Below are 24,949 nucleotides of genomic sequence, written 5' to 3'. Positions count from 1 at the left end.
AATTACAGTTGATGCTTTGCTGGAAATAAAATATTTTCAAAAAGTTTTTAAAAATGTCAATATTTTCAAAAATATTACTTGGAGGATATGTGAGGCAAGAGAACAGCAGAGCATATTTATAACTTCAAACCTGAACTACTTAGCGGTTCAAAGAGGCAAAAAGAAGTTGGCGTGAAACCAGGAGGTAGCATTGAATTTAAGTTTCTTGCATGGAGAATGAAAAAAGAAAGTAAAAACCTGTGTACAGCACAGACAAAAAGGTAGTAAAAAAGAAATAGTACATTTGTGAATGTACTTTATATAGGCAACAACTCTTACAGAAAGTTTGCGATTGCTTCTAACTTTTTGAATGTTGCATGCTCCATGAAGATGATTTTTCGGTAAACATGAATAATACTTTTTTTTCGAAGTGTTGATTGATTATACACATACCTGCACAGTATTAAGATTTAGCACACTGTACCGTTTTAAGGCATCAAACATTTATTGGGCTATTTATTGCAACTCAAACCGCCCGAGTTCCAGGTGCAGACAAAAGCATGTACAGAATGAAGCACGGGCCTTCATGCACGCTGTTATGTTTAAGTTGTATTTTGCTTAGTTAACTGATGTTTGCGAAGCGTTGCCTTGCTTGGGGCTGTACCTAGTATAGTGTCATCTTTTGATTTCAACAGGTGAACGCCCCAGCGTGTGCTACACTATTTTGGGGGGGCCATATGGTGTCATACACGGTCATACATTGAAACGGAATGGCAGACAATGTGATGCACCACCCCCAGGTCTATCAAACGCCTGTGCAGAGGAGGGCTCTGCCTGCACCACACTTTTATGTAGGCGAGAGAAAATGTTCACAGCACAGCAAAATAAAATGGCTTAGCAATAAAAAGTCGCTGTATGTATAAAAATGTTTTTTAACATGTGCTGGACATTGCATAGCAAATAGGTGTCTTTTTTCATCTTGGTTCCATCATAATGCAATCAGTGTGGCCTGGATTCGAGCCCAGGACCTTTTAGCTCACCAGCCAAACGGGGCAAAAAGCAAGGTAACATGTGGTCTGTGCATACTTACTGCACAATTTTCTCTGCTGCATAAAAACTTTGCCTTGTTCAGTTTGGCCATAGGACACATGCTTTTAATTTTGCATATGTGTGATAGCAGATGTGGTTTTGAATGTGAACTTACGGTTACTTAGTGTGTTGGATTTACGGTGTTTGTTGCCATTTACAGCCTTTTGTCCGTGTATTAAGTCACGGCTGTAAGCACCTTGTTCAGTGGGCAATTCCGCAGTGCTCACCAGTATTCATCACTACATTGTGATTCCAATGGGTCATAGAAACTAGATGGCCCTGCTCTAAATGACGTCATTTGAGGTCACCCATCTCGTTGGTTTTCATAGCAGTAGGTACCAATGACACATTGCATATGTACCGCAATGGTTTTGTGGGTGCAGCCACCTGCATTGGGTCAGGTGAAGTGGATTACTGATGCTTGTAACATGCTACCTGTCAGGGTGTGAGAGAGAAGTGCTCAGCCATAGAGGGGGGGGGGGGGGATTCACAGTGGTCAGCACCATCACAAGGGGGCACTGCACAGTATAGAAATGAGAGGTCGCATGTGGTGTGGGAAGGAAAAAAAATTCTAGGGCACTTTGGCAACTAAAGTGATGAAAGGCGAAAGCCTTAGTCCTGTACCAAATTTGCGCCTGTTCTCAGGTGCAAGCATTTTGGGGAGATGACATCAGCTCATTAGCGACAAGATCGCGCGATTCTACGATTACTGTTGTGTGGTTGGTTTTACCGGGTGTGCGACATTAATTAGCAATTAATTAACTATTACTAAACTGTCACTAATTAGTAATCAATAATTAACAAGTAATTAATTATTTAATTAGTCATCCATTGATTATTGGTCATTAGTTAGTAATTAATCATTGATTGGCATATGGCCATATAAGGCACGCATACTGTGGTGGTGTGCCCTGTGATTGGTCGAGACCTCCACGATGTCATCCCGTCTCGACCAATTAGAGCCGCCGCAAAAGCATGACACTTTTGCTGACGACAATGATGAGGTAATAAAGGCTTTCGCCTTAATATGAGATATGTCGTGTAGCTGAGTGTAGCAGTAATTACACAACAGAGTGCAAAAGCTTTTTTTTTTTTTTTTTGACACTGCTGAACCTAGTGAGCTGCTGCTAGGCTAGGTTCCATACTTGACATGAAATGCTGCTAAAGCTGTTTGTGCTGGCCACATTGACGTCATAAGCATTTGCCATATAGCCTGCCTGGACGACAGAGAAGTGCCATAGTTTTCAAAATCAAACTTGCCGTTTTATACTGCTGGTTTCTTTTTGTCCAAACCCTCACTGGGGCCTTGAGAAGTAAATCTGGTACATGATGGAGTGTTATGGGGCACACTTCACTCAGTTAGCACATTATTGCACACTAACGGAAAGCAGTAGTATGGCCATATCATGGATTAGTCAAAGGTTTGCTAAGGGGAATTTGTGCCAGACCAAATGGAGAGGTTGCCATGGCAACCATCCTTGCAGCACCAGCCAGTGACCAGCCATGCTGCAAGCCATCCGGTACCAGGCAGGGACTTTGGAAATCCTGGACCAACTGCGGCTGCCCCACGAGAGCTGTTACGTGGCGGTGGCCGATGCAGAGGCCGCATGGGAGGCCATCCATTCCATGAAGGTCGACATCGTTTATCCTTGGCCCATATCTATCAAAGCGTGTCAGTCGAGCAAAGCTGCTTGACCCCTCACCTAATTTATCCGCTCAGATATAGTTCCATATTACCCTCCATTACATTATGCTTCATTAGTACAAAGGAAAAAAAAAAACATTAGCGTCAGCGCAGTTAAAGATCCCAGGTGGTTAAAATTACTCAGTAGCCCTCCACTACGGCTCCTTTTTTCCTTTTTCCACTTTCACTCCCACCTTTCTCCTTTCCCTTATGTGTGGTTCAGGTGCCCACGGAAACAAGTGTGACAGATAGCGCGCCTTTCCCTTGTTATGGACCAATTATTATTAATTATTATTGTTATTATTGCACTGAAGTTTCAGTCACTGGAAACATGAAGAAGGGTCAAATAGCAACATGTGCGGAAATGATATACGTACAAGTGCAGAAGATCAAGTAGGCGCACCCAACTATTGGCCTGAAAGTGATTGGTTTGAAATTTGGATGTTTGGTTTTTAGTCTTTTAGTGTCTAATGTCCCAAAGCAACTTGGGCTATGGAGATCCCGTTGTGGAAGACTCCAGAAATTTCGACCACCTGGGGTTCTTTAATGTGCACTGGCATTAAACAGCACACAGACGCCACACCATTTCGCCTCCATCGAAATGCAGCCGCTGGCAGTCGGGATCGAACCTGGGTACTCCGGCACAGCAGTCAAGCGTCTCAACCACAGCACCACCACTGCGGGGCGAAATTTAGATGTTATCAGGATAGCCATACCGTTTAGCATAATGTGTTCAGGGCATAATTATCTTCCTTGGCCTTTGTGAAAATAAGGAAGTTTGTCATAGGCTTTCATGAATTTGTATGTAATTATGAGGAATACAGAAAGCTGCATAGGTTTTCCTTGTAAACATAAGTCTATGTCCGCATAAATTTTTAGCATTGCCTCTTGTCATCTTGGTTTGCTTCTTTAGTTCTTTCTAGAGTGCTTTTTCTTCTTGTGGTTTTTATGTTGTTTATTGATGCTTAATTTCTTATTTTAATTAAGCACGAAGTGCTCCCCTCTTCCCTGCGCTATCCTTCTGATGGCTTGTATAAGTAGTGCCAGTAAATAAATGCAGGGACTTCATAAGCATTGTGGCTGTGTATTGAGTAGTGAGAACTGCAAGTTCTCTGAGCGTGCCTTTACTTGCAGAATGCTCACCACTGATGACAGATGGCAAAGAGCAATGACTGCAACAAACCAAACTTTCAGGGATTGTGTTTGTTTTCCTTTCCTGACTGCGTTCTTGCTGACATGCCAGATTGCACTAAGCACCGAGTTGCATTCATTGTACGTAGCAGCTTTGACATGGTTCAGTACACTGTGATGTGATCGTATTGCCGATCGTTTTACTGCAAATTGCAAGTATCCGAAAAAATAGTAAAACCCCTTACTGGGGCCTTTGTTAAGTATTGCTAAAAAAAATAAGCAGATCCTCTAATAGAAAAGGCAGTGAAGACAGCTGGCACACTGCATTTCTATGCTAGATCTTTTACATTCTGCAAAACCTTACGAGTGTGTGGAAAGCCTTACGAGTTCAGGGACAGCTGGTTTATTGTCTCTGTTTGAGTGACAATTGTTTATACTATGACCAGGTGACTGGCTAACCTCACCTTTGAAACTCTAGTTTCAAGGCCTTTTGTTTGGTTTATTTTGTTTATTTAGAACAGTTCTGTCCCTGCAGCCGACTCTCCAGGCTCTTATTGGCGCACCAGTATGGTTGCAAGACGGAGTGCAGAAACTCATGCCTTCGCATTTTGGCTGCACAGAAAGATAGCGTGGTGGCTGTTCCAGCACAGATTAATGATGCGTTCTGTGAGCATGATCATGTGAAAGCCCATGGTTAGGATGTGTCCGTTAGCCTCCTGAAAATTCTACTGGAAAGAAGCTACTGAAGGCATTGTACGAGCAGCAGAGCTCTTTAACAATGGAAATTCCTGCATTATGCAACTGGAAAGATGTGCACCAGAATATCTCGAGAAGGCGGACATCATAATGTGTGTTCTGCAAATTTTGGTGTAGCTTTATTTAGTGTCGTCCCCTTCTCTGTATTTAAAGGACAATGAAGAAGTCAAGTGATGTCGATATATAAATTATTAAGTTCTAAATTCTAATTCATTATCTCAAGTACTGCTAAGTTTAGAAGAGGGCATAACATAGAGGGAGGGGGACACAAAGCACACTGTAACAGCAATTTGTGAGGAATCTACATGTGGTAAAAATTGAAAACATATCATTAAATACCCAAGTCCATTGACATTTTAATTAAGGTCACAAACTAAAGTTCGAAGAACAGTGGCAAAAGAAAATTAAAGCAGGTAACAATTTCACAAAACCGAAATTTCAAGCAGCAGAGATTCAGAAAACCTACAAAAACAGAAAAAAAGATATCTGATAACAGATATACTACTCTTACTGAGAGTTGAGCTTTTATGACTACAGGTGAGTCGGGGATGGTTAAAAGGCTGGTTTAAGTACCCTGACTTATCTCACAAGAAAGCAGCAGTGTGTTTTGCTGCTCGACAAATACGAACGCAAACCAGGGGAGACCTCAGAATAAACTTTAATAGTTAAAGCTAAAGTTTGGTCGAGTTGTCCTCCTCAGTGTCCCTTTAAGCTCTTTGGGACTGAAGAAGTTTTCGGTAAGCTTTGTACTAATGTTGTTGCCTACACTCCTCACATTCTCCACAAATGGTTAGCGTCACATTGCCATTGCCACCGCTGCCACCATTTCCTCATGACCGTACTGTCACCTTAATTGAAAACCAGGTCAATTTTATCTAATATGGCGCTGCTCCCTCTTTGATCGAGTCAGGGATGCCTTGGTTACCAAACATGGCACACCCACAGATGCTGTTGCCTTCAATGAACTTCTTTCTTTTGGCCTTCACAGCATTACTGAGGACCTTGCTTCCTTTGTTAGACAGAGTGGCCTTCTCACCCTACTTATTAGGTTACTCCAAAGTTGTTTTGACTTGAACTGTTACTTCACCAGACCGTTCCTCTTCCTTACTTCTTAACTATACTTTCCCAAGCCTTCTACCAATAATTGTTTATTGATTCATACCTTCTCGATGCCAATGGGACCCTCAGGAGCCATTGTCAGGCATCTGAGGAAGCCTAACATTGGAGTAGTACCACCAGTGTCACATCAAGGGAAGCGCATCACACAAAATAACAGAGGATGTGAAATGATGGGCTGCAGGTGCGTGGTGCGCCAGCCATTGCCATGGTGGCTGCTCTCGGCCTGGCCGCAGAGCTGTGCCGAACTGAGCTGCCCTCAAGTAGAGCGGAGCTGGCCGCCCTCGTGCGCAAGCGGCTGGACTACCTGAAGACCTCCCGCCCCACGGCCGTCAACCTGGCCAACATGGCAGCCCACCTCGGTCGCACGGTCGACACACTCGCTCAAAAGAATGGTCTCTCCGTGCAGGCCATGCGTGACGCGTAAGCAGCTCTAGTCTGAGTGCTTTGCTTTGATAATTCCAAAACTTGTTACAGCTGAATGTCCTACTCCTCTCTTTTAAATCTAGTTGATGCATCCGGAGCATTTTTTCTTTGCTGCAAAAGTAACACTACGACAGCCACAGCGAGAACGCGTGTGCCTGCAGCTACGTTGTGAAGAGGCCTAGCTACGAGAAGAAGAAGACGAAGAAAAAGACAAAGGAGAAAAAGAAGACGAAGAGGAAGAACGCTCGGTCACCGCAGTTAAGGCTTTCGCTCCACATTTGGTTCAGCAGCGTTGAATCCTTCTTAGTTTTTTTTTTCTTTTGGTGCTTGGTCACCTGCTTCGCTTGCACATTTCATTTCAAGGCTAGCTTGAAAAAAAAAAAAAACACCCTTGACACATTCGTGCCATTATGATTCAGTAGCTTCTGTATTCAACTCTCGAGTCTGATGTTTCTTTTTAACATCTAGGCCACAGCAGCTACTTTCCAAATGAGGCAAAATGCCCAGTGAGATATGTGACAGCAGTGTACATTAAAGATCTTAAATGAATGAGGCGCCTGCATCAAGCTGGATTGTGGAAACCCAAACACATTGCAGAAGTTTTTCCAAAGAGAGATGAACTGGTTAAATAACAGAGCTCATGGCACATGTTGTTTTCTTTCTTATTCTTAGCACAGTTTGTGCTAATTGCAAAAGGTATTCCCAAGAGAGATGAACTGGTTAAATAACAGAGCTCATGGCACATGTTGTTTTCTTTCTTATTCTTAGCACAGTTTGTGCTAATTGCAAAAGGTATTCCCAAGAGAGATGAACTGGTTAAATAACAGAGCTCATGGCACATGTTTTCTTTCTTATTCTTAGCACAGTTTGTGCTAATTGCAAAAGGTATTCCCAAGAGAGATGAACTGGTTAAATAACAGAGCTCATGGCACATGTTGTTTTCTTTCTTATTCTTAGCACAGTTTGTGCTAATTGCAAAAGGTATTCCCAAGAGAGATGAACTGGTTAAATAACAGAGCTCATGGCACATGTTGTTTTCTTTCTTATTCTTAGCACAGTTTGTGCTAATTGCAAAAGGTATTCCCAAGAGAGATGAACTGGTTAAATAACAGAGCTCATGGCACATGTTGTTTTCTTTCTTATTCTTAGCACAGTTTGTGCTAATTGCAAAAGGTATTCCCAAGAGAGATGAACTGGTTAAATAACAGAGCTCATGGCACATGTTGTTTTCTTTCTTATTCTTAGCACAGTTTGTGCTAATTGCAAAAGGTATTCCCAAGAGAGATGAACTGGTTAAATAACAGAGCTCATGGCACATGTTGTTTTCTTTCTTATTCTTAGCACAGTTTGTGCTAATTGCAAAAGGTATTCCCAAGAGAGATGAACTGGTTAAATAACAGAGCTCATGGCACATGTTGTTTTCTTTCTTATTCTTAGCACAGTTTGTGCTAATTGCAAAAGGTATTCCCAAGAGAGATGAACTGGTTAAATAACAGAGCTCATGGCACATGTTGTTTTCTTTCTTATTCTTAGCACAGTTTGTGCTAATTGCAAAAGGTATTCCCAAGAGAGATGAACTGGTTAAATAACAGAGCTCATGGCACATGTTGTTTTCTTTCTTATTCTTAGCACAGTTTGTGCTAATTGCAAAAGGTATTCCCAAGAGAGATGAACTGGTTAAATAACAGAGCTCATGGCACATGTTGTTTTCTTTCTTATTCTTAGCACAGTTTGTGCTAATTGCAAAAGGTATTCCCAAGAGAGATGAACTGGTTAAATAACAGAGCTCATGGCACATGTTGTTTTCTTTCTTATTCTTAGCACAGTTTGTGCTAATTGCAAAAGGTATTCCCAAGAGAGATGAACTGGTTAAATAACAGAGCTCATGGCACATGTTGTTTTCTTTCTTATTCTTAGCACAGTTTGTGCTAATTGCAAAAGGTATTCCCAAGAGAGATGAACTGGTTAAATAACAGAGCTCATGGCACATGTTGTTTTCTTTCTTATTCTTAGCACAGTTTGTGCTAATTGCAAAAGGTATTCCCAAGAGAGATGAACTGGTTAAATAACAGAGCTCATGGCACATGTTGTTTTCTTTCTTATTCTTAGCACAGTTTGTGCTAATTGCAAAAGGTATTCCCAAGAGAGATGAACTGGTTAAATAACAGAGCTCATGGCACATGTTGTTTTCTTTCTTATTCTTAGCACAGTTTGTGCTAATTGCAAAAGGTATTCCCAAGAGAGATGAACTGGTTAAATAACAGAGCTCATGGCACATGTTGTTTTCTTTCTTATTCTTAGCACAGTTTGTGCTAATTGCAAAAGGTATTCCCAAGAGAGATGAACTGGTTAAATAACAGAGCTCATGGCACATGTTGTTTTCTTTCTTATTCTTAGCACAGTTTGTGCTAATTGCAAAAGGTATTCCCAAGAGAGATGAACTGGTTAAATAACAGAGCTCATGGCACATGTTGTTTTCTTTCTTATTCTTAGCACAGTTTGTGCTAATTGCAAAAGGTATTCCCAAGAGAGATGAACTGGTTAAATAACAGAGCTCATGGCACATGTTGTTTTCTTTCTTATTCTTAGCACAGTTTGTGCTAATTGCAAAAGGTATTCCCAAGAGAGATGAACTGGTTAAATAACAGAGCTCATGGCACATGTTGTTTTCTTTCTTATTCTTAGCACAGTTTGTGCTAATTGCAAAAGGTATTCCCAAGAGAGATGAACTGGTTAAATAACAGAGCTCATGGCACATGTTGTTTTCTTTCTTATTCTTAGCACAGTTTGTGCTAATTGCAAAAGGTATTCCCAAGAGAGATGAACTGGTTAAATAACAGAGCTCATGACACATGTTGTTTTCTTTCTTATTCTTAGCACAGTTTGTGCTAATTGCAAAAGGTATTCCCAAGAGAGATGAACTGGTTAAATAACAGAGCTCATGGCACATGTTGTTTTCTTTCTTATTCTTAGCACAGTTTGTGCTAATTGCAAAAGGTATTCCCAAGAGAGATGAACTGGTTAAATAACAGAGCTCATGGCACATGTTGTTTTCTTTCTTATTCTTAGCACAGTTTGTGCTAATTGCAAAAGGTATTCCCAAGAGAGATGAACTGGTTAAATAACAGAGCTCATGGCACATGTTGTTTTCTTTCTTATTCTTAGCACAGTTTGTGCTAATTGCAAAAGGTATTCCCAAGAGAGATGAACTGGTTAAATAACAGAGCTCATGGCACATGTTGTTTTCTTTCTTATTCTTAGCACAGTTTGTGCTAATTGCAAAAGGTATTCCCAAGAGAGATGAACTGGTTAAATAACAGAGCTCATGGCACATGTTGTTTTCTTTCTTATTCTTAGCACAGTTTGTGCTAATTGCAAAAGGTATTCCCAAGAGAGATGAACTGGTTAAATAACAGAGCTCATGGCACATGTTGTTTTCTTTCTTATTCTTAGCACAGTTTGTGCTAATTGCAAAAGGTATTCCCAAGAGAGATGAACTGGTTAAATAACAGAGCTCATGGCACATGTTGTTTTCTTTCTTATTCTTAGCACAGTTTGTGCTAATTGCAAAAGGTATTCCCAAGAGAGATGAACTGGTTAAATAACAGAGCTCATGGCACATGTTGTTTTCTTTCTTATTCTTAGCACAGTTTGTGCTAATTGCAAAAGGTATTCCCAAGAGAGATGAACTGGTTAAATAACAGAGCTCATGGCACATGTTGTTTTCTTTCTTATTCTTAGCACAGTTTGTGCTAATTGCAAAAGGTATTCCCAAGAGAGATGAACTGGTTAAATAACAGAGCTCATGGCACATGTTGTTTTCTTTCTTATTCTTAGCACAGTTTGTGCTAATTGCAAAAGGTATTCCCAAGAGAGATGAACTGGTTAAATAACAGAGCTCATGGCACATGTTGTTTTCTTTCTTATTCTTAGCACAGTTTGTGCTAATTGCAAAAGGTATTCCCAAGAGCGATGAACTGGTTAAATAACAGAGCTCATGGCACATGTTGTTTTCTTTCTTATTCTTAGCACAGTTTGTGCTAATTGCAAAAGGTTTTCCCAAGAGAGATGAACTGGTTAAATAACAGAGCTCATGGCACATGTTGTTTTCTTTCTTATTCTTAGCACAGTTCGTGCTAATTGCAAAAGGTATTCCCAAGAGAGATGAACTGGTTAAATAACAGAGCTCATGGCACATGTTGTTTTCTTTCTTATTCTTAGCACAGTTTGTGCTGAGCAATGCGCTGCAGGAAGTAAATAAGCAGAGGAGTTCTAAGGGGCCCCAGCTCAAAGTGAACAGTGTGGCTAGCACAGAAATAGAAGTGTCCAGTGACTCAGTTGCCTGTCTTCTGCTGCTGACACATCCCCCCCACCCCCCCAACCTTCTAGGATATTTAATTTTTAGGGCTCTCTAGGTCAGCCGGTTGCAGCTGGCCAGGCCCTTTTCCACTGCCTTTTCTCGTTTGTTAATCCTCATAACTGCTTTGCATGGGTGGTGAGATATAGAGAGTGGGCCGTGGTCAGTGTGAGAAATAGGTAGTTAAATATTCTGTTTAATAAGGGGGAATTGGCCAGCCATGCCAGCAGCTTACTCTGTGGCTGAGGGCCATGTGTCTCCTCTCCCAGCCGTTAGAGCTGCGCTGTAGGAAGTAAATAAGCAGAGGAGTTCTAAGGGGTGTTACGACCAAGCATCCGCATTTGCGCGCTCTATTGTTCGCCTGTGGGCATGGAAAAGTATTGTGGAAATGTGGTGATGGTCCAATGGCTCTAAGTGAGCCTGTTTCCAGGAATCCTGTTTTGTAAGCCTGTTTTGCTTTGTGGACAACCTGCAAATGCCAAATTGACCCTGTCAAGAGAACGTCTGGAAAAACACAAAGAAACGTCCCCCTGCGGGAAATAGCAGGAAGTGCTTTCTTTCTTTTGTTCACCCTTCCAGTCGATAAGCCCTATCGTCCAGTGAGGAATGCCTACTTTCCAAAGGAGACGACAGAGTGACATGTCCGCTGACGTGCAGGACAAGAAAGGAGCATGACTCATACGGCCATTAAGTGATTTCCCGGGAATGCAGGAAAGATTTGCAATTGTCGAAAAGGGACAATGTTGGGAGCCCTATGCGGCGCCACGTGCACTCGGGTTTCTGAGAAGTAAAACCCCTTGTCAGAACCAGCCTGTGGTTTCTTTGCTGAAGAATAGAAATGTACCTCCTCTCCTCGCCGTTCCCAAGCTTTTCCCGCCAACAAGTGATCACGCCCAACGAATGAATGCCGGACCAGTCAGTGCTTCAGACCATCAGTGCAGTGATGTGTTCGATTGGATGCCGATACCTGAGGGGCGTGCCCTGGATTTGGTTGGTCAACATCTTCAGAGAGGGGCTGGACATAGGGGGGTTTTAAGGACGCTGCAGAGCACGAAATGTCGCTCTGGGCCCTGGGTAAACGGCTCATCCAGTCGCTTCTCGCTATGAACTCTTAACGCTTGCCATTTTGCTGATGTACCCTTCTTTTTCGTGTAAATAATCTTGTAAATAAGTTTCTCAAAGTGCCATTAAACCTGCTTGTACATATTTCACCAACTTCGAAGATTCAATCCTACTTCAACCCCGAGTCTCTGCACGCTACCAAGTGAAGGCCGGGTCGACGTAGCCCCAGCGTCACGACAACTGGTGGCAGCGGTGGGATCTGGATCTACAAGCTACAACATCTGGTGATTCGAGGTGGATCAGAATCTACAAGCCACAACATCTGGTGATCGGAGGTGGCATCTCAAGCAACAAGCAGGAGCAACAATCGGCCAACAAGAGAGCAGCTCGGAACATCGATCGCATGTGTGGGTGAGTGCTTGGCTTTTCTTCTGATGTGGACCAGGTTCTAGAACAGGGTTAGATTTTAGAACTGGTAAAAAGTGTTGAAACGCCTTTAGGTTTGGTAGTTTGCACTGTTGTTTTGGAAGTAGCCGACACTCGGAGCGATCATGGACCTACAAAAGCTGCAGAAACCGGACCTGTTGCTGTTGTGCGAGGAATTGGGAATTGATACAAGTGGTTTGGCACGAAAACCCTTGATTATAAAGGCAATCACTGATCTGGGAACCGATGATGAGGAGCTCAGTGAAGCATGGAACCTCATCGGGCAAAAAAAGGAACAGCTCAGACAGCAGAAAGAGCGGGAAAGAGAGGAAAAGAAGCTAGAAATTGAGCTCCGGAAATTAGAACTAGAGTTGAGCAAGAGGTCGGGCGATTGTCCCCAGCTAGCGGTACCTCGTCTCAACAAGGAGGCAGATTTCAAGATGTCAAAGTACATGCAGCCATATGTGATATCAGGGGATATCGGTCTGTATCTGGCTAACTTTGAGCGAACTTGCGAAAAACTGTCCTTCCAGCGAGACACTTGGTCTCAAAGATTATTGACGGTTCTGCCCTGCGAGGCAGCGGAGGTTGTCGCGCGGCTAAGCAAGGAGGACGCGGACAACTACGAGAAGGTCAAAGCTTGCCTTCTGAGAAAGTATAGGCTTAGCGCCGAGGCGTTCAGACAACGTTTTCGGAGCGCTACTAAGTCCAGGGACGAGAGTTACCCTGAATTCCTGTACAATTTAAGAGTTAATTTGGGCGAGTGGCTAAAGAGCACTGATTCCTACAGTGATAGGGACGCTGTAGTCGAGCGAATTCTTTTGGAGCAGTTTTATAGCTGCCTCCCAGAAAAAGAAAGAAATTGGTTACAGGACCGAGGCGACATTAAGTCGGCAACTGAAGCTGCCGAACTCATTGAGGAGTACGCTTCGCGCCGACAATTCAGCAACCCAGCAGTGGATAGGCTCCGCAATCCCAAGTTGAGTGTGAATAATTGTCAGAAAAGGCACTTTGCTAGATTTGCAAACGAAGAAAGGAAGGCTTCTTCAGGCAAACGCCCTAGAAAGGACGGCAGTGAGAAAAGTGGGGAAGTGACCAACGCGCAGAACACAAAGAAAAAGTTTGAGGCTAGGAAGCCGCTCACATGCTTTAGGTGTAATGAGCAGGGTCACATTGCCGTCAACTGCCGGAAAGAAAAGTTTGCTTTCTCGTATGTCAGTGACTGCGATGAAAATATGCAGCTTTTGGAACCCTACCTGCATGACCTAGTAGTCAACGGGAAGCCTTGCAAGGTACTGCGCGATTCGGCCGCAACGATGGATGTTGTCCATCCGGCGTATGTGTCGCCTTCCGACTATACAGGACAGCGTGCATGGATCCGCCAGGTAGTGGAGGAACAGAGTGTGTGCTTGCCAATCGCGAACGTGGTCATCGAGGGCCCTTTCGGCAAGTTAACAACCGAGGCTGCCGTTTCAGGAAAGCTTCCTAAGTGCTATCCGTATTTGTTCTCTAACAAATCGGACATGCTACTGCGAAAGAGGGGCATCCTTTTCGGAGACAGAGTTGTGCAAGCCCTAACACGTTCAAAGGCGCGAGAACTAGCTACACTGCTAATTCCAGAAAAATCCACCGCGGAGGAAACGACAGCTAAAACAGTGGTCGATGCGGAAGACAGTGGGTCAGAAAACTTTGAGAGCAAGGCATCTCAAATAAGTCAACTTGAAAGTGAGCTTGATGAGACGCGGAATGAGGACGTCCTTGGGAGTAACCTCTTGCCGCCAGCGTCTAGTAATCTAACGAGACTTTTAAGTGAAAACCGAGAGGACTTAGCTATGGAGCAAACCGTGGTAAATCTAACGTTAAACCTTCCCGAGGAGATGGGGGATAACTTGATTTGCCTCAGCGGAAAAGGAAGCAACGCTCAGGAGCTTCTCAGAAAGACAGAGCAGAGAGGAGAACTAAAGAAATCCCAGCTGTCCGATCTGGGCGAGATAATAACAGAGTTTGAGGCCTGCTTCGTGGACCGGCCAGGCAGAACTGATTTGACTGAGCACGATATTGAGCTGACTTCAGACGTGCCAGTGCGATCAAGGTGCTACCGATTTTCTCCAAGGCAAAGAGAAATTCTGGATAGGGAAGTAACTCGCATGCTGGAATTAGGAGTAATAAAACCCTCGGAAAGCGATTATGCTTCGCCTATGATCTTAGTAGAAGCTCCAGGTAAAGACCCTAGGCCTGTGGTAGACTACCGAAAGCTAAATTCTCTCACCAGGGATCAAGTGTATCCTATTCCGAATATTGAGGAGAGAGTAGAACAGGTCAGTAGAGCGGCATATGTGACTACGCTGGACCTTACTCGAGGATACTGGCAAGTACCGCTCACTGAACGCGCCAGCAGATACGCGGCTTTCGTCACTCCGACGGGCAGCTACCAGCCAACAATGATGAGTTTCGGGCTCAAAAATGCTCCATTTTGTTTTTCCCGACTCATGGATAGGGTTTTAAAGGGGTGTGAAACATTCGCGGTGCCTTATTTGGACGACATTGCGGTTTTTTCCGACTCATGGGCGGACCATATGGTACATCTAAGAGCTGTACTGAGCCTTTTGCGTCAAGCTGGACTAACCGTAAAGGCCGAGAAATGTTGCCTGGCAAGGGCGACCGTGGACTACTTGGGTCACAATGTAGGTCAAGGTTTCAGGAAACCCAGCGAGATTAAGATTTCTGCGGTAGCAGACTACCCGCGGCCGAGCACGAAGACGGAAATTCGAGCATTCCTGGGTCTGACTGGGTACTACAATCACTACATCCCTAACTATTCAGCTTTGGCTAGCCCTCTGACCGACGCTCTCCGCAAGACAGAACCGACAAATGTAGTCTGGGACGAACAAAAGGAAGCCTCCTTCGTAAACCTGAAGGCTGTGCTGATTAACCGTCCGGTATTGCGAGCTCCAGACTATGGCCGAGAATTCACGGTCCAGTGTGATGCCAGTGATCGAGGGTTAGGTGCTGTTCTCTGCCAGAGAGATGACGACGGTAATGAGCACCCCGTGCTCTACTTGAGCAGAAAACTGAGTTCTAGAGAGAGGGCTTATTGCGCGTCAGAGAAAGAATGCGCTTGCATTGTATGGGCCATTCAAAAATTGCAGTGCTATCTTGGAGGGGCCAAATTCACCGTAGAGACGGACCATTGTCCCCTGGCTTGGCTGCAAACTGCGACATCGAAGAACAGTCGCCTTCTTAGGTGGAGCTTGATTTTACAGCAGTACAATTTTGAAATAAGATACAAAAAGGGGAAGTTAAATGGGAATGCGGACGCGCTTAGCCGCTCTTTCTAAGCGGTCCGAGATGTTCCTCACCATGTATCCAAATTGATAATCAGGTTTTTTTTTTTTTTTCGTGCGCTTGTATATGTGTGGCTATGTAAAGCAGCACGTTTGGTTTTCTAGGAATACGTGGGTCCTGAACGTCTTGAGAGTGGGCTTTTCTCGAACAACAATGGCAGTTTTCTTTTAACCTGGTCTCTTCAGACGGGAGCCGAGTGCTTGCTTCGACATGTGGTTGAGTTTCAGACAGCTCGAACAATTTGGCCTACAACAATCAAGACAACGCGACAAGCAACAGCGAGCTTCAAGCGTTCACGTGCAGGCCATTAAGTCGTCTCTTCATGCAGCAGCTGGGACTGCTGCCCTCCGAGACTCTTCTGGCGGGGGAGGAGGCTGTTACGACCAAGCATCCGCATTTGCGCGCTCTATTGTTCGCCTGTGGGCATGGAAAAGTATTGTGGAAATGTGGTGATGGTCCAATGGCTCTAAGTGAGCCTGTTTCCAGGAATCCTGTTTTGTAAGCCTGTTTTGCTTTGTGGACAACCTGCAAATGCCAAATTGACCCTGTCAAGAGAACGTCTGGAAAAACACAAAGAAACGTCCCCCTGCGGGAAATAGCAGGAAGTGCTTTCTTTCTTTTGTTCACCCTTCCAGTCGATAAGCCCTATCGTCCAGTGAGGAATGCCTACTTTCCAAAGGAGACGACAGAGTGACATGTCCGCTGACGTGCAGGACAAGAAAGGAGCATGACTCATACGGCCATTAAGTGATTTCCCGGGAATGCAGGAAAGATTTGCAATTGTCGAAAAGGGACAATGTTGGGAGCCCTATGCGGCGCCACGTGCACTCGGGTTTCTGAGAAGTAAAACCCCTTGTCAGAACCAGCCTGTGGTTTCTTTGCTGAAGAATAGAAATGTACCTCCTCTCCTCGCCGTTCCCAAGCTTTTCCCGCCAACAAGTGATCACGCCCAACGAATGAATGCCGGACCAGTCAGTGCTTCAGACCATCAGTGCAGTGATGTGTTCGATTGGATGCCGATACCTGAGGGGCGTGCCCTGGATTTGGTTGGTCAACATCTTCAGAGAGGGGCTGGACATAGGGGGGGTTTTAAGGACGCTGCAGAGCACGAAATGTCGCTCTGGGCCCTGGGTAAACGGCTCATCCAGTCGCTTCTCGCTATGAACTCTTAACGCTTGCCATTTTGCTGATGTACCCTTCTTTTTCGTGTAAATAATCTTGTAAATAAGTTTCTCAAAGTGCCATTAAACCTGCTTGTACATATTTCACCAACTTCGAAGATTCAATCCTACTTCAACCCCGAGTCTCTGCACGCTACCAAGTGAAGGCCGGGTCGACGTAGCCCCAGCGTCACGACAGGGGCCCCAGCTCAAAGTGAACAGTGTGGCTAGCACAGAAATAGAAGTGTCCACTGACTCAGTTGCCTGTCATTCTGCTGCTGGCACATCCCCCCCCCCCACCCCCTCCCAACCTTCTAGGAAAGTTCTTATCTGCTAGTGAACTGGGGTGTATTCATACTTTTCTTATTAGAATTTAAAAAGAATTCCTGTTCCAACACATGCACATGTTGTGACAAGGAATGCGGAGAATCACAAATTTCTTGGAGGCACTTAAAGACTCCTTAGATGCAATAAGGCAAAAGCCTTTCTTTATTTTTATTTATGCTTTTAAATTTTTATTTTCATTTTTTTATCATTTTTTGTTTGACTTCTGTCTATTGATTACCCAATGTTTAGATACATTAGCCAGTGTTGGCTTGTTGTGTGGCTGCTGGATTGGATTGACTATGGGTCTATCTAATTTGACACTTTCCTCCTGAGTTCATTCATAAGCCAAGAAAGGCTTAAAACTCCTTAAAACCCTGCACCTTCTCCTTCACAATAAGTACTTTGTTTTGTTCCAAGTGGAGGCAGAGAAATGCTAGAGCTCTCTCAAGGTTCTGTGATGTCCGGCTAAACATGCAGCATCTGTGGCGAGGCTGAAGGCATGCTGGCCGCGGATGTGGCTGCCAACCAGGCCATTGGCCGGTATGGAGCTGAGCACATGGTGGCCAACTGCAGGACAGCAGCGGGCGACGGAAAGCTGGGCGTGCTTACCCACTGCAACACGGGCAGCCTGGCCACTGCAGGATACGGCACCGCACTCGGTGAGGAGCCACAGGCATAGCTGGGCTAGTGCGCAGCCAACTATCGATGACGTCAGTAGTCAATATGCAAAGTGCAATGGCAGGGTTAAACATACTAATACAAGGAAAACTTGGGCCACGTTCAAATTTTGAAAAGCAGTGTAGTAGTGTCCCCCTGGAGAAAAGAGTACTATACTGTGTTTTCTGTCATAATTCACACTGCCCCGCATTTGGTCGTTCATCCAGAAAAAAAAACAAAAGAGTTGCACCTAAATCACACCAGTCTATGAGATGCACCTGCACTTGTTGCGTGAGCAGTGTAAAAATGCGGTGAGAATCCATTTGTTACAGGGTCCTTATTCCAGTTTGCATCATTGGCACCCCTTTCTCTCTTTCCGCTTTCACTCCTATCTTCCTCCCTTTCCTTGGGGTGCGGTTCAGGTGCCCACAGACACAAGTGTGACCGATACTGCGCCTTTCCTGTCCCGTGAACTAGTTATTATTATTATTATTATTATTATTATTATTATTATTATTATTATTATCTCTCTTACCTGCTGGTGATCATGTGCTTGATGGAAACACTGGAACTGAATGTCACAACCATTTCCGGTTCTGGCATTTCCATCAGTCAGATGATTCAAGGTCAAAGAGATAACAGCACTTCTGAAAATGATGCAAACTCAGAATATGGAATCAGGCTTGTGACAGAAACACACTTACTTACATACGGCAGCTACCATGCCCAGTTAAGCTGTGGCTTCTTCCCGCATTCTCTTTTTTGTTGGCTTCACTAACCTAAGCGCTTTCGTGGCTTTCTGTCTGTCTCGGAAAATTTAGTTTGCTCACATCGAACTGTTTCTCCGCATGTACCGCATGCATAGTATAAGTGTGTCGTGTGTGTGTGCTGCTGCCTGTGAGGTGTCACGAGCAATGACATACAGGCTTACAATGGCGTACGCTGTTGCGCAGGTGTGGTGCGGCGTCTACATGAGAGTGGCCAGCTGGCACGTGCCTTTTGCACCGAGACGCGACCCTACAATCAGGGCTCCCGGCTGACTGCGTACGAGCTGCTCCATGACCGCATTCCAGCCACACTGATCTGTGACAGCATGGTTGCTGCCCTGCTGGCTACGGGACAGGTGCACGCTGTCGTAGTTGGTGCTGACCGGGTCACTGCCAATGGCGACACAGCCAACAAGATCGGTGTGTGCCCTCTACCTCCCAGTACTGACTTCAGCTAGGTGGCACACCTGGAATACGTTTTGATATTTGTGATTAGCATACTAGTAGCACCAGAAAGCAGTTGTGCAGATCACCAACGACAATTAGGTGCACCTCAGAAATTGGTCTTTTTGCTCAAGAACAGATCAGCACGGTTTGTGATGGCAGCAAACCAGTGTGGTGCCTTATGAGGTCTAGAAAAAGCCAATAAAAATGCCACTTGGACAGCGGAGTGGATTGCAAAAAAATGCCGGTGTAGCAATAGATGGATGAAATTTGCAAATTTGCAGGAGCTGAGTAGCTGAAGGTTAATTGGCACAGGAGAAGGTAAATTTGTGAGATACAGGAGAAGTCTTTGTCCTGCAGCGGATGTGACAGGCTAGTGGTAGTGAACAATGTGTGCGTGATGGTTAACAATAGAAAACACAGCATGGCATAATTGTACTAACATATCCAAAAAGGATTGAAAATTTGAGAGCATTGTATGCTGCCACACAAGCTGAAACAACCACTCATGGCCACAGCATGGTTCTTAATTTGAAAGTTAAAATTATGTTGGAAGCCTTTATCATCAAAAGATTAAGGTGTGTTTTTTATTTGTTCTTTGTCATTTGTGATTGGCAACATGACATCTTGACTATGTTCAGTGGCGGTACATGTGGGCTGATTTGATGAGGCACTTTTGCACAGGTAGGTTTTTTTGTTTGTTTGTTTGCGTTTTAATGTGATTCCAAGGGTAGGAAAACACATTTTTAGCTAGTTGAAATCTGGGCGTAGTGATGACGTTATCGCTGAGGGGTAGTCATGATGCATCAAGAGCAACAGCTGAAGTCTCATACCTGCTTGGATGCCACACAGTTCAAGCACCCTTTACTGCTAATAAGAGCGTGGTCAGCCAGAACTGCACATGCACCATTACCATGGCAACCAGCAGCACCATTCCACGGGTGTTTCACAGCTCCACCTGGCTACGAAGCTCGACATATAAGAAGCCTCGAGGGCATGCGCTATGCTCACGAGGTGCTCCATGGGTCAAGAAGTTGACGTGTATTACATGCGCCAGCTGCGAGAAGCTGCTTTGGACGACCCCAAAATCGTTGCTTGGCATAAAGAGGCCCATCACTGTAAGAATGAAGCTCGAAGGAGCGAAGATGAAGCGAGAGGATGAGGAAAGTTTGACTTAGTCTCGGATCCGCACGTTCAGACTACTCAATGGGGAACTGCAATTGACTTGTTCTGTCAGCAAGATTGGTTTGGTTTGGTTTGTGGCGTTTAACATTCCGAAGCAACTAGGCTATGAGAGATGCCATAGTGGACGACTCAGGAAATTTCGACCACCTGGGGTTCTTCAGTGTGCATTGACATTGCACATCACACAGGCGCCTTGCTTTTTGCCTTCACCGAAAAGCGGCCGCCGAGGCCGAGATTTGATCCCGCATTCTTGGACACAGAAAGTCGAGCGCCCTAGCTGCTGCACCACAGCAGCAGAGCTCTTTCAACGAGAAATATTGATAGATACAAATCTACATTTTGTGTGTCAAAGATTGAAATGGCGGCAAACTATTTTACCGACCACCGATCGGACTTCGTCTCAGTTAAATATGCAAAGTGGTTCTTTTTTTTTCTTCTTTTCTTCAATTTCACTTCCTCTCCTGATTAACCTGGACCGTTTATTCTAATTACAGAATACATAATTTATTTACTGGTTAAGGAGAAGGAATCTGCTATGGCCGCTTCGTTTTCCCGTACACAAATAAGCCCAAACGAACACACAAACACACGTAGCTGTCTTTTCAACCGTTCGTTCTGCCTGCGGGTCAGGATAATGCAACCCCGCACTTAACAGTTTCTGTCAAATCAAACCAACAAACGTCGATGAATTATGAGAATAAACTTGTGCTCCACACATACCGATAAGCAATTGTGTTTATTTGCTTAACCGGTATAGCCAAACCGACGGTAATCCAAGCTAAACATAGCTCTTGCAATGTATTGGGTGCGAGCTCCACTACTGGAGCAGGCGGCTCTATTGTCTACCTAGGGGAGAAGTGGGATCATGTGACTCTGCTTACTGCTGCTAGAGCAGGCGCTCGATTGAATTTGAGCACTTTACAAGCTAAATGTCTGAGTTTTCTCTGCAGTCCTGCTTTTTGACCTGTGCCGGCATCACACACTTTTATCTTGCATCGTCGCTGTTGTTGCTTTAGTTTATTTAAGCTGTCGACGTGGTCTGTTACTACTCTGTATACGCGGCTGAACCCGACGCACGCTCCCATTTCTACCCGAAAAATTAGCTGAAGCTTGGCTGGTTAAAGCTTGGCTAAACAAGATGTGAATGTGTAAAGAAGTGAGTAGTCATTCTTGTGTGTGCAACATGCGTTTCATTGAGCAAGATTTCATCTATATGGAGTTGGAGACTTTCGTGAGTTGCAACCAAAGGAGTGGCGCTAATTAAAGTTTATGTTCTTGCACTTATCATTTGTGAAGCTAACGAAGTCTGATATCTGGCGGGATTGAAAATATACTGGCTTCTTCGCAGAGCAGTATCTACCCGGAGCAAGGAATGTTCATCCGAAAGTAGGGAGGTGTCAAATTTATTCTCAATGAAGACATTGATGCCCGAAACTAAGCGTTTCTAATGTCACGCAGTGGTATGCTTTGTGACTGGCCTTAGGCGACTTCGGCAGTAATTTCAAATGACCAAGAAAACAATAACCATGCATATCGTGATCTGCTAATGTAAGGGTAAACAAAACTATGTGGAAAAATTAGCCGTGTTTTAGCTTGTGGTTAAACCTGGAGTTACGCAAGAGCAATCTGCATGGCTACGCTTAGGTTCGGCTTGATAGTAAAGACATGGCTTTTGCACATAGTAGTTTACTCTATGGTTTCAGCTTTATTTAGGCCATAGGGGAATCACTCCACATATGAGCACCCCTTGCCTCTTGTCACTGACCATTCTCCTTCGGGTGTAGAAGACTTCTAGTGGTATGACATTGTCGCTACGTCGAACTCTAGGGCACACCGCCGTCACAGCGTTCGAATGACCCTTCTGTCCTAGCAACTCACTGTTGTCGTTCTCCTCTACCAACTACACAGTTATCCATCTTCTTCTTCTTCTTGTTATTTTTTTTCTTCGCTCCCTTTTTCTTATTTCTCTTCTTGTTTTTCTTTTCCTTTTTTGGTTCTTCGAACAGGCATGGTGAAATGACGAGACTGTGGCCAGTGTAGCTCTTACTACAAAAACAAACACCCACCTGAAGCTTGAGTGACAGTGACTGTGGTCAGTGTGCAAGAAGGAACACACCTCTGCACAGCTGCTTTTAAAAATTTCTTTGCGTCATCCCCACTGTAAAACTTGACTATTCAATGGTCAGCCGAATGGCATCTCTTCTGCCTTCACTGTGCAAGGTGCCCCGCGTCTGTCACCATCCGAGAGCTGTGTTTCTCTCTATCAGAAAAATATGGTTAGTGAGCAAATCATTTTCTCAAAATGGCTACCATGATTTATGACTGCTTATTTCTGACTGGATATGCCACATGTTCAGTTTCCTTAACAACAGCGACAACAACGCTGCAGGTGTGCGGTGTCATAGCAGCAGTTGAAATTCCCCGGGCTACTCTTCTACAGCTCATGAACTCTGTGAAATGCTTTCTTGCCGAATAGGATTGGTCTAATACCTCAAATAGCCTTCATCAGGCCTAAACTGAAGTGTATCTGAAAAAAAGAAAAAAGAAATTCAGCATTAACGTGCAACTAAACTGCCTAGGAAAGCGTCATACAGCAGCTGTTCAACGCGCATTATCCTATTTATTTTGTCATGCGGCGCTGCCAAGAGGTGGCACCACAGTATATCCTCGCACCCAATATCCTGGCATAGTTAAGCAAAGCCACCGCCAATTTCTTTTCTCAGGTACCTACCAGCTGGCCATCTGCGCCAAGCACCATGATGTGCCGTTTTACGTGGCATCACCCACTACCACGGTAGACAGCACCTTGTCCACTGGCAGGGAGATCCCTATTGAGGAGAGGCCGGCACGGGAGATGACCTCCATACAGGGCATCGAGCTAGCACCCAAAGGTATGTGGTGCTCTCACAGTACACCATGCTGTCCCACTGCACATTTAAGGGTGGAGTGTGCTCGGGTCACAAAATATTGTCACCGCTTTGGCCGCCAGGGTAGGTCAAGTATGGGGCGGTCCCGCCTTCCTGGGAAGTGGCTGGTACAAATGCTCCTTGCCTCCGTGGGCCAAGATGACCAAAGCAATGGACTATGCAAGTTAACTGAACCCAGGTGAAGTGGTAGGTGTCAGGATAATGCCTCCTCACCTCTCTGCCATGCGGCAGGGCAGCAGCTTTCATTGGTTGATGAAGTCATGAGACAGCTGCACCAGCAACAAGAAACACTGTGACGAGATAAATCGGGGAGCATTTGAGGACGGCCTTCAATATGTCGTACTAATCTCCCATGCCACATCACTGTCATGCGGCGAATCCAACCAACTATTGTAAAGCCGAAAGTCAAGTAACACCTTTGGCCTGGTCTGCTTTTTGCTGCCCCAAAGAAATGTGGAAATCATCTGTACCTTACATTTAATGAAGTCAATTATTTGGAGTGTATTGATAACAGGATTGATCATGTCAGGCAGTGGCCAATTTCAATCCACCAGCCACTGCAGGTTCTGTTAAAAGCAAGTTGTCCGTACCAACGTTCATTGAGCGGCGCACTGTCAACACACCTGCAGGTAGCACTTTATGGCAGCTAGCATTAGATTTGTTTCTAAGTTATGGTTTGGTTGGTGGGGTTCAACGTCCCAAAGTGACTCAGGCTATGCGAGGCGCCATAGTGGAGGGCTCCGAAAATTTCGACCACCTGAGGTTCTTTAACGTGCACTGACATCGCACAGCACATGGGCGCCTTGCTTTTCACCTCCACCAAAAAGCGGCCGCTCAGGCCGAGATTCGATCCCGCATCCTTGGCAACAGTAGTCGAGCGCCGTAACCACTACGCCACCCTGGCGAGGTTGTTTCTAAGTTATAAACTTATCTACTACCACTGTTATTATATCAGACTATCAATAGTATATGAAACTATTTTAAAATCCCCATCGAGTTCAATAAATCAACTGTAGTGTGGCATGTTATGGAAGTAACATATTGTACATACCTCTGTATAAAAGAGCACTGAACAAGGGGAGCCTTCGTTCGCTAGCCGAGCCATTTTGACAAGGGGACTTGTTTTTGTCTGGGCCCAGATAAGTCCCTTGTCGAAACGCTGGCTTGGCTTGCGAACTGAGGCTGCCTCTCTACTCTTGTTCAGTGTTCTTTCATGCTGTGTAGCCATCTTCTTTTTCCGTTCTACCCTCTGACCACCTAAGCTTGTTGCATGATGTGACATTTTTCCTTTGTCTCTAATTAATGTGGAACTATAGCCTAACGCGAAAAAGCCTTTGGTTAAAGATCAGTTGTTAGTTTCAGCCTCGTGTCGTCTTATTTCCCTTGTGCGTTTTTTCATGTTAGGCTGTAATTCCACATTAATATGTACCAACTAACTCAGATTCAGATCATCCTGCAGCGTCTCTGATTACCTTGAGGTTATTTCAACTTTGGGCAGGATGAATCACAGCATCGCTTATGTTTGATGTGTATGCAGGCATCGAGTGCTGGAACCCAGCCTTCGATGTCACCCCGGCCGAGCTCATCACCGGAGGCATCATCACAGAGAAGGGTGTCTTCCCGGCATCTCAGGTGCTGGACAGCCTGAGCAGCTGAATTGTGTGACAGCGTGCGGTCAGCCATTTCAGAAAGGTGCCAAGGCATTTCCTTGAGGAACAGGTGGCTTCTTGGTGGAGAAAAGCTCCTTACACATGGCTTTTGTCGCCACAGATTGCATCAAGTTCCTAGCAGCCTTTAAAGGCCTTGTGAGGAGGCAGTGCTGCATTTTTTAATAAACCCATGTCATACAAAAAGCTGAATTATTTCATGGAACTAAATGTGCAACATTCAAAAGATGTATAGTGCTTCGCATATTCATGTCTGCATGAAAGGCGTGGTTGCAGCCAACCCTGCTACTGCTCCATTGTCTTCCATTTTGTGTAGAGGTGTACGAATGCTGAAATTTCTGAATATGAATCGAATATGAATATGGAAAAAAAAAATCCTTCGAATATCGAATAGGATTTAAATATCTCATCAATGAAGAAAAAAAGATAGAAAATTTAAAAATA

General features: G+C 44.5%; 1 protein-coding gene across 5 annotated transcripts in view; it reads left to right on the top strand.

The window, feature by feature from the left end:
* LOC146174297 (methylthioribose-1-phosphate isomerase) overlaps positions 1-24,949 on the top strand; it is a 27,288-nt gene extending 2,339 nt beyond the window's left edge. For 4 of the 5 annotated variants that reach the window (XM_084585018.1, XM_084585017.1, XM_084585019.1 and 1 more), the window contains exons 2-7: positions 2,553-2,700; positions 5,940-6,178; positions 17,336-17,517; positions 18,469-18,702; positions 22,635-22,802; positions 24,376-24,949. In XM_084585018.1, coding sequence (XP_084441144.1) covers positions 2,572-2,700; positions 5,940-6,178; positions 17,336-17,517; positions 18,469-18,702; positions 22,635-22,802; positions 24,376-24,494 — 1,071 coding nt within the window. In that variant the 5' untranslated portion in view covers positions 2,553-2,571 and the 3' untranslated portion in view covers positions 24,495-24,949. The remainder of the gene's footprint in view (positions 1-2,552; positions 2,701-5,939; positions 6,179-17,335; positions 17,518-18,468; positions 18,703-22,634; positions 22,803-24,375) is intronic. The other variant, XM_084585020.1, reaches the window with a different exon arrangement.

This window comes from Amblyomma maculatum, chromosome 11 (assembly GCF_055883805.1).
Source record: "Amblyomma maculatum isolate TAMU_Amacu chromosome 11, ASM5588380v1, whole genome shotgun sequence".
NCBI lineage: Eukaryota > Metazoa > Arthropoda > Arachnida > Ixodida > Ixodidae > Amblyomma > Amblyomma maculatum.
This window is presented reverse-complemented; position numbering and strand designations above follow the sequence as displayed.